The sequence below is a fragment of the Macaca thibetana genome, chromosome 7, assembly GCF_024542745.1.
Source record: "Macaca thibetana thibetana isolate TM-01 chromosome 7, ASM2454274v1, whole genome shotgun sequence".
Taxonomy (NCBI): Eukaryota; Metazoa; Chordata; class Mammalia; order Primates; family Cercopithecidae; genus Macaca; species Macaca thibetana.
Window position 1 is genome coordinate 84,283,226 of NC_065584.1, and position 18,171 is coordinate 84,301,396.

Sequence of the window (18,171 nt, forward strand, 5' to 3'; positions counted from 1 at the left end):
TCAACTGAGGCTTCCTTCTTCAGTGCCCCTCCCACTACATTTCTGGGGCTTCCCACTTCCTGGGTCAGTTAAGACAGGGAGCTGAGTTTGATCTTGTTTCTGCTGTCTACTGCTGGACTTCTATAAAAGGATAGGAGCTGGACTCTCATAAAATGATCTCTTAGGCCCTACCAGTTCTAATACTGTAATTTTCCCTCTGTCTTCTGTGTGGATGTTTCTTGTTGGCTTCTCATACTCTCCTGCCTGCTGATTGATCCATCCATTTTCTCCTTCATTGACTGGCTGCTTGTCCTGCTTCCTCTGCCCTATGTCCTCCATTCCCTGATGCCACCCCTCTTTAAGCTGACTCTCCCCCATCCTACACAGGGAAGGCTCCTGTCACCCCCTTAGCTGAGCCACCCACCCCTGAGAAAGATGCCCAGAACAAGACAGAACAATTGGGTGAGTTGTTCTTCTGGTCTGTTTTCCCTCCCTTCCCCCCAGTACCTCCTATATTCTGAGATGCTCATGGGACCTTGCAGTAATCCAGGAGCCCAGCAATGTCTGTGCTCAAGGAGCAAAACTGATTAAAGAAAGGGCTCATCAGGGGGAAGGGAGGCTGAGCCACAAGAGGCTAGGCACTTCTGCCCTTTTTGAGAACTCAGACCTGACCATCCTACTGACCCGGAGTCAGCCCTTGCCAAGCCTCACCTATCTACTGAGTTTCCTGCCCTTTCCCTAGTGCCCAACTCCCTACCCTGGAAGCTGTCTGCTACAAATCATCTTGAGGGCTCTCAGGGTTCCTTAATCTCCTCTTCTTTCATCCTCAGCTTCAGAAGAGACAGAAAACAAGACTGGCCCTTCCAGAGACAGTGCCAACCAGACCACGGTCAGAACTGGGGTAACTGGGAAGAGCTGAAGTGGGGGCCTGGCTTTACTGAGATCTGCTCATATTCTAAGGCAGACCTAATTTTGTCATGCTTTGACTTATTTCACTCAGAATAGCACAGTTAAGAAATTCCACCCAGGTCCAGTTCCACATGTTCAGCACTTTGAGGGGCAGAGCTGGCCCAGCAGGGTCAAGCACAGAGGGAGATGATAGGAGGGAGACAGCAGGAACTTGAGGGAAAGATGAATAAAGGAATTGTGCTGAGAGTAGGAAAGAGTGGGGGTACATGCTGGAAGCAGGGGAGGAAAGCAGTAAAGAAATGAAAAGAGAAAGGCAAAAGCAAACAACCAGCTACTGCCCAGCTCTTTATCCCTCCGGAGCAGAAAGACAACAAGACACCAGTGTTCCTACCCTACAAAACGCCCTGAGCCTGGATGGAACTGTCCTGGCACCCCCTTCCTAAGGGTAGAGGCACCAACCAAATGATTCACGCTGACAGCATGTGCCACAAATCTCTAAATCCCCAGGACTCAGACCTAGGCAGCACCCAGGAATGGCAGCTCTGTGGCCTGAAAGTTGGTTCTAAGGGGATTCCCAGCCTCAGGTTTGAGATGCCATCCTGTGCCTCACAGCTCTCCAAACTGGACTGCAATATGTAACATTTATTGTTATTGCAATACGCAGTGTTACTGCATTACTGCAAGCTGAAGTAATGCCTTATGTCCTCAGCATCTTTTCTTCCTAACTCTGGCTCCCATCAACAGACCTCTTCCAGATGTCTGCTCCAGGGGCTAGGCGCATTAAGATGAGCATCCAGATCCCCTTCCTTTATGGTCATCCACTCCCTGACACACAGGCCTGTGCCACTGGTGCCAGCCTGGATGCAGGCTGGGCAGGTCTGGCAGTCAGGTGATGGTAGAGCCTCTGGCAGCCTCACCCCTCTGGAAGTGTGGCTAAGAATGTGCTGAGAGGGCCGGGCCAGAATTTTCCTGGGCCACTCGGGAAGCTGTGGTGTTTATTCACATTAGGAAAAAGAAGAAGGAAAAAGAAAGATGGAAAATAAGGTGGGAGCTGCTGAGCCTGAGGGAGGATGAGCTGGCTTCTGAGCAGACAGGTAGGGCCCCTCTTCAGGTGACAGTTCACAGAGGCAGAGTGGGCAGGGACAAGGAGCCTCTGGATCCAGAAAATGCCCAGAGGAAATGGAACCATTTCACAGAGAAGACACAGGCAGGATAGGATAGATAAGAAAACTAAACCCAAGGTGGGGGCAGTAGGTACAGAGCCATCTGTTAGCTGGAGAGTTGAGGCAGGCAGCAAAGACTGGGAAAGACACACCAAAGAAAGGCAGAGAAATCAGGATGGTGGAAGAGGGCCAAACAAAGAAGAAGTACAAGGTAGCGGCCTAAGCTAGGCCTTTGTCCCAGTCCAAGGGAAAGTGGGGAGGAGCCAGCTCTCAGGACAGTGGCTGGAGGCTGGGTCTGCTGTAATGCTTTCCTATCTGGCTAGTTCCTCTTAAATTAGGAGTGAGAGGCCAATCGTGGTGGCTCACGCCTATAATCCCAGCACTTTGGGAAGCCAAGACGAGTAGATCACCTGGGGTCAGGAGTTCAAGACCAGCCTGGCCAATGTGGCAAAACCTTGTCTCTACTAAAAAAATACAAAAATTAGCTGGGCATGGTGGCACACGCCTGTAATCCCAGCTGCTCGGGAGGCTAAGGGCAGGAGAATTGCTTGAACCTGGAAGGCGGATGTTGCAGTGAGCCGAGATCATGCCACTGCACTCTGGCCTGGGTGACAGAGCCATACTCCATCTTGGGAAAAAAAAAAAAAAAACGGAGTAGGTGCCAGTGCTGCATCCAAAGGACTATGTGATGATGGATCCTATCCTTCCCTGACACTTCCTCCACTGCCCATATGTACCCTCCAGGTATACTGCTGTCCATACTGCAGCTTCCTGAGCCCAGAGTCCAGCCAGGTGAGGGCTCATACACTCTCCCAGCACGCGGTGCAGCCCAAGTACAGATGCCCACTGTGCCAGGAACAGCTGGTGGGCCGGCCTGCCCTGCACTTCCACCTTAGCCACCTTCACAACGTGGTGCCCGAGTGCGTTGAGAAGCTGCTGCTTGTAGTGAGTACAGGCTGGGTGAGGATGGTCCAACGAGGCCTTATTATGGCTATGCAGGAGGGGAGGAAGAGGCAGGGGTATTCAGGCAAGTGCGTGTGTTGGGGGCACGGAACATTCAGGCAAGTGCATGTGTTGGCTGGCTGAGGATGGTCTGACAAGGTCTTGTTAGGGCCGTCCAGGAGGGGAGGAAGAGGCAGGAGTATTCAGGCAAGTGCATGTGTTGGTGACAAAGGTAGCATTTCATGGGTTTGAAGTTGGATTTTAGAGAGGGAGACTCAGAACTGAGCTTGTCTAGCTGCCTCTACTCAGAGATGAGAAAACTCGGCTTCTGTTTCACTTCCATTAAGTCCTGAGAAGAGTTGCTGAACAGCAGGCACCAGCCTGCCAGAACGATGATTTCCGGCTTGGGGAAAGAAGCCAGATAAGAGAGGCAGCAGCCCAGGCTCTCTCATCTGTAGCAAAAGCAGCAATTAGGTGGGAGGTTTGTCCAGACAGGAGGCTGGATCTGTGGAAAGGGATCTCGGCACAGGTACAGGTGTAGGGCAGATGGGTCAGGAGTGGCGTAGGGGCAGTGGCGGGTAGTGGTGAAGCCACTAGGCTTTTTCCCATTGCAGGCTACAACTGTAGAAATGACATTTACAACCAAAGTGCTGTCTGGACCCACATTAAGCCCTCTGGACGATGGCCAAGAACCCCCAACTCATGGGCCAGAGCCTACACCCAGCAGAGACCAGACAGCAGGTAGGGAATGGAACAGCAAACCTCCCAAGGTACCAGGAAAGGGGACTCCGTGGGCCATCTGAAGATGACTGAGGCCAAGGTCAACTGCCCTGGTATTGAGTGGGTGGGGTCTGGCTTAAACGAAGTTCCCTGCTTATTGTACCTTCTTCTCTCTCCCCTAGAAGGCCCTAATCTGACCCCAGAAGCCAGTCCAGATCCTCTTCCTGAGCCTCCCTTGGCCTCAGTTGAGGCCCCAGACAAACCCTTGGGAAGTCCTGGTCAACCCCCTTCTCCAGCCCCATCTCCAGTCTCTCAGCCTGATGCGCAAGCTGAAGACATAGCTCCTCCGCCTACCATGGCTGAGGAGGAAGAGGGGACCACTGGGGAGCTCCGCTCTGCAGAGCCATCTCCAGCTGACTCTCGCCACCCTCTGACCTATCGGAAAACCACCAACTTTGCCCTGGACAAGTTTCTGGACCCTGCCCGGCCCTATAAGTGCACTGTGTGTAAGGAGTCCTTCACCCAGAAGAATATTCTATTGGTTCATTATAATTCTGTCTCCCACCTGCATAAGATGAAGAAGGCTGCCATTGACCCCTCTGCCCCTGCCCGGGGAGAGGCTGGTGCCCCACCTACCACCACTGCTGCCACAGACAAGCCCTTTAAGTGCACAGTCTGCCGAGTCTCCTACAACCAGAGCTCCACCCTGGAGATCCATATGCGGTCAGTTCTGCATCAGACTCGCTCTCGGGGAACCAAGACTGATTCCAAGATTGAAGGGCCAGAACGCAGCCAAGAAGAGCCCAAGGAAGGCGAGACAGAGGGGGAGGTGGGCACTGAGAAGAAGGGCCCTGACCCCAGTGGCTTCATATCTGGATTGCCTTTCCTGTCCCCTCCCCCACCTCCCTTGGACCTGCATCGATTCCCAGCCCCTCTCTTCACCCCACCAGTCCTGCCCCCCTTCCCTCTGGTGCCCGAATCACTGCTTAAGCTCCAGCAGCAGCAGCTGCTCCTGCCCTTCTACCTCCATGATCTCAAGGTGGGGCCCAAGCTGACACTAGCTGGGCCTGCACCTGTGCTGTCCCTGCCAGCTGCCACCCCTCCTCCTCCACCCCCACCTCCCAAGGCTGAGCTGGCTGAGCGGGAGTGGGAGCGGCCCCCCATGGCCAAAGAGGGCAATGAGGCAGGGCCTTCCTCACCCCCCCACCCATTGCCCAACGAGGCTGCCCGCACTGCAGCCAAAGCCCTTCTAGAAAACTTTGGCTTTGAGCTGGTGATCCAGTACAATGAAGGGAAGCAAGCTGCGCCCCCTCCCCCTACCCCACCCCCACCTGAGGCCCTCGGGGGTGGGGACAAGCTGGCCTGTGGGGCCTGTGGGAAACTCTTCTCCAATATGCTTATCCTCAAGACACATGAGGAACATGTCCACCGCCGCTTTCTGCCCTTTGAAGCTCTGAGCCGTTATGCTGCTCAGTTTCGAAAGAGCTATGACAGCCTATACCCGCCCCTTGCAGAGCCCCCCAAACCTCCTGATGGGTCTCTGGATTCACCTGCTCCCCATCTGGGCCCACCCTTCCTGGTCCCAGAGCCTGAGGCAGGGGGGACCCATGCCCCTGAAGAGCGAAGTCAAGCAGGGGGACACTGGCCCATAGAGGAGGAAGAAAGCTCCAGAGGGAATCTTCCTCCCCTGGTGCCTGCCGGCCGCCGGTTCTCCAGAACCAAGTTCACAGAGTTCCAGACCCAAGCCCTGCAGTCTTTCTTTGAGACTAGTGCCTACCCCAAAGACGGAGAGGTGGAGCGACTCGCAAGTCTGTTGGGTCTCGCTAGCCGTGTGGTGGTGGTGTGGTTCCAGAATGCCCGCCAGAAAGCACGCAAAAATGCCTGTGAGGGTGGGTCCATGCCAACCGGAGGAGGCACTGGGGGAGCCTCCGGCTGCAGGCGTTGCCACGCCACTTTCTCCTGTGTTTTTGAGTTGGTGCGCCACCTCAAGAAGTGCTATGATGACCAGACCCCTGAAGAGGAGGAGGAAGAGGCAGAGAGAGGGGAAGAGGAGGAAGAGGTGGAAGAAGAAGTAGAGGAGGAACAGGGCCTTGAACCCCCTGCAGGGCCTGAGGGTCCATTACCAGAGCCTCCAGATGGGGAGGAGCTGAGCCAAGCAGAGGCAACAAAGGCAGGAGGCAAAGAGTCTGAAGAGAAGGCTACTCCATCACCTTCCCCAGCCCACACCTGTGACCAGTGTGCCATTTCTTTCTCCAGTCAGGACCTCCTGACCAGTCACCGCCGACTACATTTCCTGCCATCTCTGCAGCCCAGTGCTCCTCCCCAACTCCTAGATCTGCCCTTGCTGGTGTTTGGGGAAAGAAACCCCCTGGTGGCAGCCACCTCACCAATGCCAGGGCCACCTCTCAAACGGAAGCATGAGGACGGCAGCTTGTCCCCCACAGGCAGTGAAGCAGGGGGAGGAGGGGAGGGCGAGCCCCCCAGGGACAAGCGCCTGCGTACCACCATCTTGCCTGAGCAGCTTGAGATCCTGTACCGTTGGTACATGCAGGATTCCAACCCAACACGCAAGATGCTCGACTGCATCTCCGAGGAGGTGGGGCTCAAAAAGCGAGTGGTACAGGTCTGGTTCCAGAATACCAGGGCCCGGGAGAGGAAAGGCCAGTTTCGAAGCACCCCTGGGGGAGTGCCTAGTCCAGCAGTGAAACCGCCTGCCACAGCCACCCCTGCATCCTTGCCCAAGTTCAACCTCTTATTAGGCAAGGTAGATGATGGCACTGGAAGGGAGGCCCCAAAGAGGGAAGCACCTGCTTTTCCCTACCCCACTGCCACCCTTGCTTCTGGGCCCCTGCCTTTCCTACCACCTGGGAAAGAGGCCACCACCCCAACACCAGAGCCACCTCTACCTCTCCCACCTCCCCCTCCACCCAGTGAGGAAGAGGGCCCGGAGGAACCACCTAAAGCTTCTCCAGAGAGTGAGGCTTGCAGTCTGTCTGCAGGAGATCTGAGTGATTCATCTGCTTCCAGCCTAGCTGAACCAGAATCCCCTGGGGCTGGAGGGACCAGTGGGGGACCTGGAGGTGGGACTGGTGTTCCAGACGGAATGGGGCAGCGGCGCTACAGGACCCAGATGAGCAGCCTGCAGCTGAAGATCATGAAAGCCTGCTATGAAGCTTACCGCACCCCTACCATGCAGGAGTGTGAGGTTCTGGGAGAAGAGATTGGGCTGCCCAAGAGAGTCATCCAGGTCTGGTTCCAGAATGCTCGTGCCAAGGAAAAGAAGGCCAAACTACAGGGGGCAGCCGCTGGGAGCACTGGAGGCAGCAGTGAGGGCCCCTTAGCAGCCCAGCGCACTGACTGCCCCTATTGTGATGTCAAGTATGATTTCTATGTCTCCTGCCGAGGCCATCTCTTTTCCCGTCAGCACCTGGCCAAGCTCAAGGAGGCAGTCCGAGCCCAGCTGAAGAGTGAAAGCAAGTGCTACGACTTGGCCCCGGCACCTGAGGCTCCCCCAGCTCCCAAGGCCCCACCTGCGACCACACCTGCCTCCGTGCCCCTCGGGGCTGCCCCAACCTTGCCTCGCCTGGCCCCGGTCCTCTTGTCTGGTCCAGCTCTGGCTCAGCCCCCGCTGGGCAACTTAGCTCCTTTCAATTCAGGTGAGTAGGGAGGCTGGGAGGAGCTGGACTTCAGAGAACATCCCCCTCTAATGACATGCCCTTCCTTTTCCTTCCTGATTCTTCCCATGTCCAATCTCCTGTGGCCCTCCTTTGTGTCAGGCTCTTGGGGGAAAGAAGGGAGGGAAGGGGCATGGAAATCCGGTGCTGGGAATGGGTGTGTGTGGCTGGAGATGGCCTATGGCAGAAAGAATGATGGGACAGGAGATGGCTAATCCTTCATCCTTCCTTTCATCTTCCTAGGCCCAGCAGCCTCCTCAGGCCTCCTCAGCCTCGCCACTTCGGTCCTGCCTACCACCACAGTGGTCCAGACTGCTGGCCCAGGCCGCCCCTTACCTCAGAGACCCATGCCCGACCAAACCAACACCTCCACAGCAGGCACCACTGACCCTGTCCCGGGCCCTCCTACTGAGCCCTTGGGGGACAAGGTCTCCGGTGAGCGAAAGCCAATTGCAGCCCCCACCAGCTCCTCCAATGATGCCCTCAAGAACCTCAAAGCATTGAAGACCACTGTCCCAGCCCTGTTAGGGGGTCAGTTCCTGCCCTTTCCATTGCCCCCTGCTGGGGGAACAGCACCGCCAGCTGTCTTTGGTCCCCAGCTACAGGGGGCCTACTTCCAACAGCTCTACGGCATGAAGAAGGGGCTATTTCCCATGAACCCCGTGATACCTCAGACCCTCATTGGGCTGCTACCGAATGCCCTCCTCCAGCCGCCACCCCAGCCCCCTGAGCCCACAGTCACAGCACCTCCAAAGCCTCCTGAACTGCCCACTCCAGGGGAGGGGGAGGCTGGTGAGGCTGATGAGCTGCTGACAGGCAGCACTGGCATCTCCACCGTGGATGTAACTCATCGCTACCTTTGCCGCCAGTGCAAGATGGCATTTGACGGGGAGGCCCCAGCTACTGCCCACCAGAGATCCTTCTGCTTCTTTGGGCGGGGCTCTGGGGGCTCCATGCCACCCCCATTGCGGGTGCCCATCTGCACCTACCACTGCCTGGCATGTGAGGTGCTGCTGAGTGGGCGTGAAGCCCTGGCCTCCCACCTGCGCTCCTCGGCCCACAGGCGCAAGGCAGCCCCACCTCAAGGGGGCCCACCCATCTCCATCACCAACGCCGCCACTGCTGCCTCGGCTGCTGTGGCTTTTGCCAAAGAGGAAGCAAGATTACCTCACACGGACTCCAACCCAAAAACTACTACTACCTCTACACTTCTAGCTTTATAAACAGATAAACCAAGATGGGGAAGAGGGGAGGGCCTCAGGGTTCCCTCTTGTACCCCAAGGGGTGTTTGGTGGGAGCTCAAATCCCTCACCCCACCCCCTGGCCCTGCCCACCTCATGGGAACTATTCAGTTCCCACCCTCAGTGGGCACCACACACCCCACCTCCAGCAGAGTCCTGCCTCCTCCCAATCCCCACAGACACACACACTGATCCTCATCCTCAGCTCCTTGCAGATGTAGCCCTTGCCCATCTTCACAGACACATACACCCATCTTGGCACCCTGATTATTCATACATGTCTGCCTACCACACACAAAATATATCCTTGGTTCTATCTTCCTTTTCCTCACTGAATTCCCAGCTCCTCATCCCCATAAATGCATACACATACATGCACACACACACGTTATCCCATGATGTTCCACTGAGAAAACACCAAAAAATTTTGAAAAAGAAGATAAAAAGAAGAAAAAGAAGAAACGAAAAAGAAAGCCCAAGGCCAAGAAGGGGGAAGGAAAACAAACTTGCCACCCCCTCTTCTCCTTCCTAACCCTTTGTCTAGAGCACCATACTGCTCACAAACTCTTTCCAAATGCTCAGTTGGCTCCCAAAGTTGGAGCCTGGGATGGGCAGGGAGCCCACAAAACTCTAACCAAACTGGAGGCTGGCATGGGAGAAGTGCTTCTGGTTCACTCTCCCTACCCTCTCCCTCCTAACCCTCTTCTTGCCTGACAGGGGAGCCCCTGCGGCCTGGACTCTAGGGGATGCTGCCACCAGAAACCCCTCTGCCAATCCCTACCCGGCACCCTGGGAACTGCAGTAACTTATTCTCAAAGGCTTTAAACACAGAGATCCTCTCAGCAGCCGTGGGCCCGCCCCTTGTCCTAGCCCTGCCACATAAGGGTCCAGCCTCCAGGGACAGGCACTGCCCACCAACGGCAAATCCAAAGTTATTTAAAAAAAAAAAAAAAAAAAAACTGAAATACAACCAAAAAAACGAGAGCGAGAGACAGTGCGTGCACACGCACACAAAAGAGAGAAATGGAGACCAGAGGAATGAACTAAAGAAAAACATAAACTTGGAAAATACAGAAAAAAAAAAAGAAAACTCTCCCATCAAACAAGTGTTTTTTTCCTATTTGTGTCACTCACTACTCCCTGTCCCACCCCTACCCCCCGGTTTAAGGGTTTCTTTAAACCACCTCATCTTTGGAAGATCAAACAGCTTTAGTTCCTTGCTATGGGTCTGGTGGTCCTCGAAGGACTGAAGTCAGTGCAACCTTCCCCTGGCTAAGCCCAGTCTCAGAGGTGGGAGCTGGCAATATAGGGAGAAGAGCCTGAACTCTGGGGAGAGACATGTCCCAGTTCCCTGAATTGGGTATTTATTAGGACAGGTAATAGCCCTTCATTTCCAGCTATGAGTTAGAAAAGTCAGTGTCATCAGTGTCACCAAAAGTATCTTGGCAGTCCCAGGAAGAAAGGGGTGAGGGGGGTATTTAATTTCTGAATCTGAGATCTGCCTTTCTTTCATCTCCTACCTTTTCCTTGCATTTACTTTTTTCACAAACTCCTAATCCTACTGCCCTCCCTAGAGGCCTACCTTTGCTGGATCCCTTGTTCCCTTCCCCCCAATCTCCTTTTCTTCCCCCTTGTCCTCTGCCCTTGCTCCTGCTCCCTCCAGTCCAGCCCAGCCCAGCTCCTCCATTAAGCAGCAGCTGTTGGAAGCATTCCCAAGGGAGTCAGGATCCGTCCATGACACTCATGGGGGTCTAGAGCTGATAGGAATTGAGGGGATGGGGTGGGCAAGGAGATGACTGAAGCACAGGTCAATCTTTGATAGGGTGTTATCACCAAGGGAACCAACAGAACCTAGAAGAATGTTCCCTACCCCTAAGCAAATGGTTTCTATAGCCATCAGGTGATCATTCTGGCAATCCTAAAGCCCAGCTAGTGTGGGGTAGAGAAGTCCATGTTTTCTTTTAGCAAAGAAAAGTCTGCAAAATTCCCATGTCCTCCAGATAGTTTTTCCTACTACTCTTGTACCTAAGACCACTTCTCTTTCAAGGTGTTCTCCTTCCATCCTCTCTCCCCTTCAGACTGTTGCTTTATCATTATCCATTTCATATTCTCATACAAATTCGCCCAGCCCTGGGATTTAGGTTTTCTGCTCTATCAGTCACATCACTCTGTGAACATGTTAATACTGAAGCAGTTAATACTTACATGTGGACAGGATGGGAGGGGAGAGAAAATTCAGCTCAGTCAGTAGCCCCCACATATTCCGTGAGTCTCACTTCCTCTCCCATTTACCTCTAAAATACTCCAACTCTAACAAACTAGGGGTGGGGTGGAGTTAGTTTTGTAATTCCACCCCAATTTCTGATACCAAAAATGCCAATCACAAATCTAGGCAACAGGAGAGAAACTGGCCACCTGGGTCTTGCGCTCACTGCCACCTTTCTTTCCCTGCCTCTCTGGTACTCCTCCCTCCCTGTCCTTTTCTCTCTCCTGTTGAAATTCTGTGTATAAAACTATTTTCTTAGCAGCATGTATCTGAGGAAAGAAGATTTTCCACTTGTGCTTTCTGGGAATGTGACTTGTGTATAAAAGTTGGAAACCAAAAACAATTTAGAACAAAAACGAGAAAAAGGAAACGTTTTAAAGAAATCATCGACAAACACCTGGCATGGAATGGTTAGAGGTGTGGTGTCCTGTATCTTAAGAATTTACAGGCTGGGCGTGGTGGCTCAAGCCTGTAATCCCAGCACTTTGGGAGGCCGAGACGGGTGGATCACAACGTCAGGAGATCGAGATCATCCTGCCTAACACGGTGAAACCCCGTCTCTACTAAAAAATACAAAAAACTAGCCGGGCGAGGTGGCCGGCGCCTGTAGTCCCAGCTACTCGGGAGGCTGAGGCAGGAGAATGGCGTGAACCCAGGAGGCGGAGCTTGCAGTGAGCTGAGATCTGGCCACTGCACTCCAGCCTGGGCGACAGAGCAAGACTCCGTCTCAAAAAAAAAAAAAAAAAAAAAAGAATTTACAGCCAGGGTAGGTTGGCTTTAGTTTGAACTATGAGTGTTTTCACCAAGAGTTGATGTAACCAGAAATCCCCCGTCCTCTTGTCACGCAACATGTTCTTTTACACCCAATACCCTGGCCTGGCAATACCGTGTGCAGTCCCAACAGTACATATGAGCTGATGCTAAGTAACTGTACTTACCTGGAACCCTGGAATTTGGGGGGCAAAAGAGCAAGCCTTTTATTCCAGGCATAATAGCACCCATCTGCTTAATTCTTTGTACTTGTTTCTTAACCACTTTCAGGGCTTATAGACCAGATCACTGATTCTCCAAATCTCCACCACCGTGATCTGTCTTAAGACAGTCATTCATCCCTGGAAAGATACGTAAATCTGAAATACAGAGCTCCATGTATATAACTATACCAGTGAAACAAACACACCCTCAGAAACAGCAGCAGACCCCAGCGGAGGGGGCTGCAGAGAAACACACCAGTGCCAGCAAGGATGGGGCCCCATGGGCATATGTATAAGTACAAGGGACATACCCCAAGACCTATGACCTATACTCCCATAAGCAGAAACACCCTCCAACACATGCTAATTTTCCTCACACAAAAGTAGGTAGAAAAAACTTATAAACACAGAAAGTGAGAGGAAAAAGTAACCAGTAAGAGGAAAAGTGACCAAATGTTGAGTATTAACATATGGGGAGAGGATCTGCTAAGGAGTGTGTAACAACTCACCCGCCAAATCAACTAGCCCTGAAAATGGATGGGCACTGGGCCCATACCCAGCCGTTGCTGGCAGTCAAGAGGTGACAGGGGGATGGCAGCAGCGAGGGCACGCACATGGTTGGGGGGTCTGCTCCCCTCCTCACAGTCACAAAAAGCAAACAAAAAACCCTATGGGGAGAGGACCTTAAATTATTCTGGACATCAGGGAAGAGATATGTAGGAGGAAAATTAGGAGGAAACTTTTGGGAAAACTCATGTGATATCACCATGAAACACAGGGTAAACTTTGGTGAATGGCCAGGTATTGGGGGACCATTTCTCTCAGAAGCAACCAGTCAGAAACTTATAAGCCATGAAAGCGTCATTTCTAGAAGACTGAGTTGGGAAGAAATGCCTTTATACTGAGAAAGCTCTTGCTACAAGTCCATAGACCCAGCCTCAGGGTCTACAGGATTATAGCTCAGATAGATTATAAAAAGATCAGACGAAGGCAAATTTGAGAGAGGACATTTGCAGAAGACCTAGACCATGGCCCACCAAGTTTGGGGAAAGATAGGAAGTAATCATGAAGGCAATTCCTCTTGAGAGAAACTACACGTTATGGGAAGAACATAAAATTGCAATTGTGTGACCACCCAGTGATGCTCCTTGATATACAGGACCCAGACAGCCCTCACACAAAGCACAGACAAGGGGTAAATGTCATTATTCTCTGTCAGTAGTCTGAGTATGGTATTTCTTGCAATTCCACAGCCATGGAAAGAAGTCTGGCCAGAAGCTAATGGGGAAGCAGGTTGAGTATAGGTAGACCAGAGCAAGCTGAACCTGTCCAAGAAGAGGGGGAAAGGTGATGCAGCACCCGAGGTTGACTCATAATCCCACCCAACTACACACATATTCTTACACAAACAATGGCTAAGACATTGCAACCAGTAATCAGCAGGGGCTCAGCACTGTCCCATATCTACAAGTCCTCCCTGATACCAAACCCTGCACTAAGTCTTCTCAATTGGACATGAAGAATGACCCATGCGGTGCTCATTTCCAGATGTCTCCACCAAGTGCTCAAACAACAGCATCCTCTGCCATTTGCTGAGTATCAGCAGTAGGCTGAGTTGTACTCTGTGGATCCCTACTTCCATTACCCAGAACCCAGGCCTGCCTCCAGGACCCATCTTGTACCTAGCCACATAATCTACACAATTTTGACTTGACCACAGAGAATAATCTCTTGGCAATGTTCCTAAGCTAGTGATTCTCAATGATGAGGTTTCAGAAACCCACGGGCAGCCAGTCATCAGAATCTGGGGGGTGAAGGAAGAGTGAATTTTGAAAGTGTTCCCTAAAGGATTCTTCTGTGGTAACTACTGCCAATGAGGATCATTGTTCTAACAAGTTACATTTGCTGGATTCAACCTCACAATCTTTCCTTTTCCTCCTACTGCTCCCACTCAAAATGCATACACACACTCCACAACACACATATCCCCAAACATGTCAGCATAAAGACATGAGTAAGTTTGGGGAAGACAGATGCAAAAGGCAAGGGAAACCCTGATTGGATCAACCACCCTAAAGGTGACTGCCATCTCTCAGAACAGTGTTTCTCAATGTTTCAAGTGTCCACTTGCAACATGAGTGCTTATGTAAAGTGCATATTCCCGGACCACACCTAAGACTAACTGAATCAGAAACTCCTGAAGAGATTCTATGCCCTCTGAAGTTTGAGAACCACTGACCTAGAGAGCTTAGCACCATATCTGTGACCTGCCCCCATCTTTTCAGCACCCAGGGACCAACCCTGCTACCCTAGGAGCTACCACACCAGGGCTTATCATAACCTCAGATTTGTCGACTTCATCACTCTGACATCACCCCCACCCCCACCGCCAACATACTGGAAATTGACCATGGTCTTCTGCTTACATTGGCTGTTCTTGAACAGGAGAAAAGATATAAACATTGTCCACTCACCACTTTGGCTGAGTGTCTCCCTGCTTTCTTCTCTGCTGTGGAAAACACCTTGCTTCTTCTGAAGTGGCCATACACTTCCAGAGATGCTGAAATCAGAACTTCCCCAGCCCTGAGCAGCTCAGCCCAGCATGGACTTTACTCCTACCTCTGGGCAGGTCCTATCTCCCAGAGCCACCCAGCCTCCCTTCCACATCACCCACAGTCAAATCTTCCAGATCTGAAGATCTGCCCAGTCATTAGGAAAGCCAAAGCTACTTGAAATTCTTTCAGATTGGGGGCCCAAGGTCTAGTTATGTGAGGGCTAGTCTGTATCACCACAGTTGCTGGGGATTCTCCTCCTAGGGGCCTCCCCCTCTACCAGGGATCATTGCTGATCCCATCTCCCTTCTTGGGGTGGATTTCAAAGATATGGAAATCTATCCAACTCTAACTGGGTGCCTTGCATAGTCTTTCTGGAAGGACAAGTCCCTTTGTCTTCCTAACACCTGTCTACCTCTGTAGGCCTAGAGCACCTTTCCATCTTCCTAGGACTATTATTGAATATGGACCTTTTAACAAGGGAGAAAGAACCAGTTCATCTCAACCACAGCTCAGCAAATCACAAGGTACAAGGCAGAATGAAATATGCATAGGTACAAACGACCCCATCACCCAAGAGCAAAGTCTGAGGGTCATTCCTTCCTACTTGCCTTCCAATCTCTTCTTGTGCCATCCTGGTAACAACACAGCTGGTGTCCCTCTCTCCACCTCCTTTAGCCCTCCTAGGGTTTTATTTTTCTGTTCTTGTTGTCCAAGGATATGTATGGTCTACTGGCCTGGAGCCTTGGGTGTGTCTACAGCCTGTGCTATAGCCTGTCCCTCTGTGCTCGTTTCCTTTCGCATGGTGCTCAAACACTCAGTATGATACCATCTAAATCCCTTTCTTGGGGGCAGTAACGGTAGGAGGGAGGTGGATATCTAGTTGGGAGGAAGGCAGAGCTGAGATTGACGAGGGAGTGCTGACTCAGCCCAGTTGTTAAGGGCATCCTCTCATGCCAGTTCCCTACACAGAGCTCCACCCAATGCCTGGCACCGCTATGTGCACAGCCCCCTCTCCCTGACTGCCACCAAGTGCCATCATGAGCATGTTTGGTGGCTTTGGGTTTGCCGCAGTGCCAGGATCTGAGACACTGTTCACGTGCCAGTGCAGCACTGCCAAACGTGGCGGCATCCAGTTGGTTGGGTGCCAAGCAGTAGGACCCAGGTGGTGATGAAAGATGAAATGGGGATGAGGCGAAGGGAGGGGGAGGAGAGGAAGGTACCAAAGAGGAAAATCAGACACCTCACTTGTTCAAGTGGAGAGTCCAAATGGGATCTGCAGAAAGGTACCCTTCCCATTCTAGAGCCCAGCTCAGCAAGTCAGCCCTTCCCTCCTTCCACCCCAGCAAAAGTCGCATATACAGACCAGGCAAGGGGATTTGGCCATCTTCAGCAGGGAACTGGCTGGGGGCCAGGCAGGACTGCCAGCGCTTTCCATCCTTCTTCCTTGAGGTCTTGGCAATGGTGTGCTTCCTCCTTTGTGTCCTCATGCCACTCTCCGTCTGTTGCTCCACTCCCCATGCCTAAGAGGGAAGGGGAAGGAGGACCTGGCAGGAAAAAAGTCTGGTCTCCCAAACACCCCACCTCCCGAAATGTTTCACCTCCTTCCTTCTCACTCCTGGCACCATTGCCCTCTCAACCAGATTGGCAAGAGGCACTGTCGCCCTCCCCTGTTCCACACAATGCCAGAGCCTGTGCCAGGTGCCATGGGCAGTGCCAGTACCCACCCACCTCACATCTGGTCCCCTTGCTGTCTCCTTCAATACTCTGACAAAGAGCCAGATTGCCAGCCCCAACAAGTTCTCCCTGGGTACGGTGGCACAATCCCTCCTCCCTGGCTCGTAGACTGTTTCTTGGCACTTCCCTGGCTACTCTCTCCACCACTTTACTTTCTCAAGCTGGAAGAGCACTAATCACCTCATACTCCAACCATTTTTCAGAGCTGAGCTTCTAGAGGGACAGCAACGTCAGAAACACATTCCTGCCCCTTCTCCCTGCTTCCTGGATCCCCTAGTCTCCATTGCCCCAGTTCTGGGCACTGGCCTGACAGATGTGATGCCAACAGCTCCCATGTACAAAGCCTTCCTCCCAGAGCACAGGACTCCTGCTGCTGCGCCCTCCACTCGCCTCCTCCCATCTCCGTGGGCACAAGGGTGGCAGCTGCAATGCCAATGCCTGTAAGCAGGCAGCATGAAGCAACTCGTGCCCCCGCTTCTCCCCTCCCAGACCCCAAGCCTCTCCCCTCCTTCTTCCACTCCATCCCTCTGTCCTTCTGGTTGGACACTAGATTGGCAACCGCAATGCCAACCCCCACCCATGCCCAGGAGGCTCACATACAGCACACGCTTATGCGTACACGTACAAGTGCGCACATACACATACACACACACACGGCCCCATGAGTGCCAGGCAGCGGTGGCAGACACACAGCAATGCACAGTGACTGGTACCCGAGGAGGCAGCCAGATTCAGCACCTGATCCAGCACCCATTTGGGATTGGGTGGGTAGGCGGGCGGGCGGAGGGGTGATGGAGGCAGACGATGGCCCTAGGTTGGCAGCCGATGGAGCTGGGAGAATGGAGGGAACAGATGCTCTTTGCCCAGCCTCCCTCCCTCTCTCTCCCCGAGATCAGTGCCAAGCTGGGGGGATGGGGAGAGGGGAGGATGGGGGAAGGGTGGCATTTGGAGAGCTGGCAGGCGGAGGGAGCTGGGTCCGCCCAGGCTGGGCAGTGCCGGCACTGGCTGCCGCCTCTCCACTCTGCCATCTGTCTCGCTTCTCTCCCCACCCACTTTCCCTCTTTCTCTCTCTCTCCTTCACCCACAGCAAAACGAAAAGAGGAAAACAGGGTCCTCATTCCGCCCACCCCCAACCTCTCCCAGACCCCCCTCTTTTCCTCCCCACAACTCACCACACCATACCACCACCAAGCCATCTGTGCTCTCCTCCTGGCTCAGTCACCTTCTTTCACTCGCCTTCGCCCTCACACCAGAACGGGTGCAATTTAAAAAAAATATATATATATTCATATATACATATATACATACATGCATATATGCATATACACACACACACACACACACATATATATATTTTAGAGCAACTTAAAATAAAAACTCTTTTCTTTGGGAATGTCCTATCCTTCTGAGTCTGGGTCCTCGGTACCAATATTTATGGCAGGCAGAGGGAGGGGACCCCGTCCTCAGCTGGTGCCCATGAATCCCATGCCAGGGAGGAGGGGTGGCTGGGGTGGGGTGGGGGTGGGGTGAGGTGGGTATCGGGAGAGCTCTCTTCTCTCTGCGCCTGTGGTTGTTTCTTTTTTTTCTCTTCTTCTACTTCCGGAGCAGATTCAAATAGATCTAGAGCCTTCCCCACCCCCAGCCCCACAGCCCCAGTTCCCAGGGCCCCTGTGCCCTTCCCTGCTTGCTTTTGATTCCTCGATCACCCTTTCCTTTTTGTGTGTGTGTGTGTGTATACATGTGCGTGCGCGCAAGTGTGTTTGCATCCATGGCGGTGGGCACTGTGCCAGCCACCGCACAGCCATCTGCGATGCCTTCTGCAGCCTCTGCCATTTCTCCCTGTCACCTCCAGCTCCCAACCCCCTGCACCCCAGCTCCCCAGCCCCCAATCATTAATTAGCTACTGAATTAATTAAATCGTGGATGCTAATTAACATTCCTACAGGGCAGGCTGCCAGGCTGGGGGTGCAGAGGGGATGTGAAGAGAAGTAGAGATTGGGATGGGGGAGGAGGA

At 52.9% G+C, this 18,171-nt stretch overlaps 2 protein-coding genes across 11 annotated transcripts in view; one reads left to right on the plus strand and one right to left on the minus strand.

Moving 5' to 3' along the window:
* ZFHX2 (zinc finger homeobox 2) overlaps nucleotides 1-9,731 on the plus strand; it is a 35,488-nt gene extending 25,757 nt beyond the window's left edge. For 4 of the 5 annotated variants that reach the window (XM_050796397.1, XM_050796398.1, XM_050796399.1 and 1 more), the window contains 6 exons: nucleotides 367-441; nucleotides 810-868; nucleotides 2,796-2,996; nucleotides 3,608-3,734; nucleotides 3,896-7,369; nucleotides 7,631-9,731. In XM_050796397.1, coding sequence (XP_050652354.1) covers nucleotides 367-441; nucleotides 810-868; nucleotides 2,796-2,996; nucleotides 3,608-3,734; nucleotides 3,896-7,369; nucleotides 7,631-8,610 — 4,916 coding nt within the window. In that variant the 3' untranslated portion in view covers nucleotides 8,611-9,731. The remainder of the gene's footprint in view (nucleotides 1-366; nucleotides 442-809; nucleotides 869-2,795; nucleotides 2,997-3,607; nucleotides 3,735-3,895; nucleotides 7,370-7,630) is intronic. The other variant, XM_050796401.1, reaches the window with a different exon arrangement.
* THTPA (thiamine triphosphatase) overlaps nucleotides 1-17,430 on the minus strand; it is a 47,462-nt gene extending 30,032 nt beyond the window's left edge. The window contains exons 1-3 of one of the 6 annotated variants that reach the window (XM_050796460.1): nucleotides 17,330-17,430; nucleotides 16,871-16,988; nucleotides 15,787-15,943 (exon numbers count right to left, since the gene is read on the minus strand). In XM_050796460.1, coding sequence (XP_050652417.1) covers nucleotides 15,787-15,910 — 124 coding nt within the window. In that variant the 5' untranslated portion in view covers nucleotides 15,911-15,943; nucleotides 16,871-16,988; nucleotides 17,330-17,430. Of the gene's footprint in view, nucleotides 1-15,786; nucleotides 15,968-16,337; nucleotides 16,562-16,870; nucleotides 17,049-17,329 lie in introns of those variants that run through there. The other 5 variants (XM_050796458.1, XM_050796461.1, XM_050796459.1 and 2 more) reach the window with 5 other exon arrangements.
* Nucleotides 17,431-18,171: the final 741 nt, after the last annotated feature.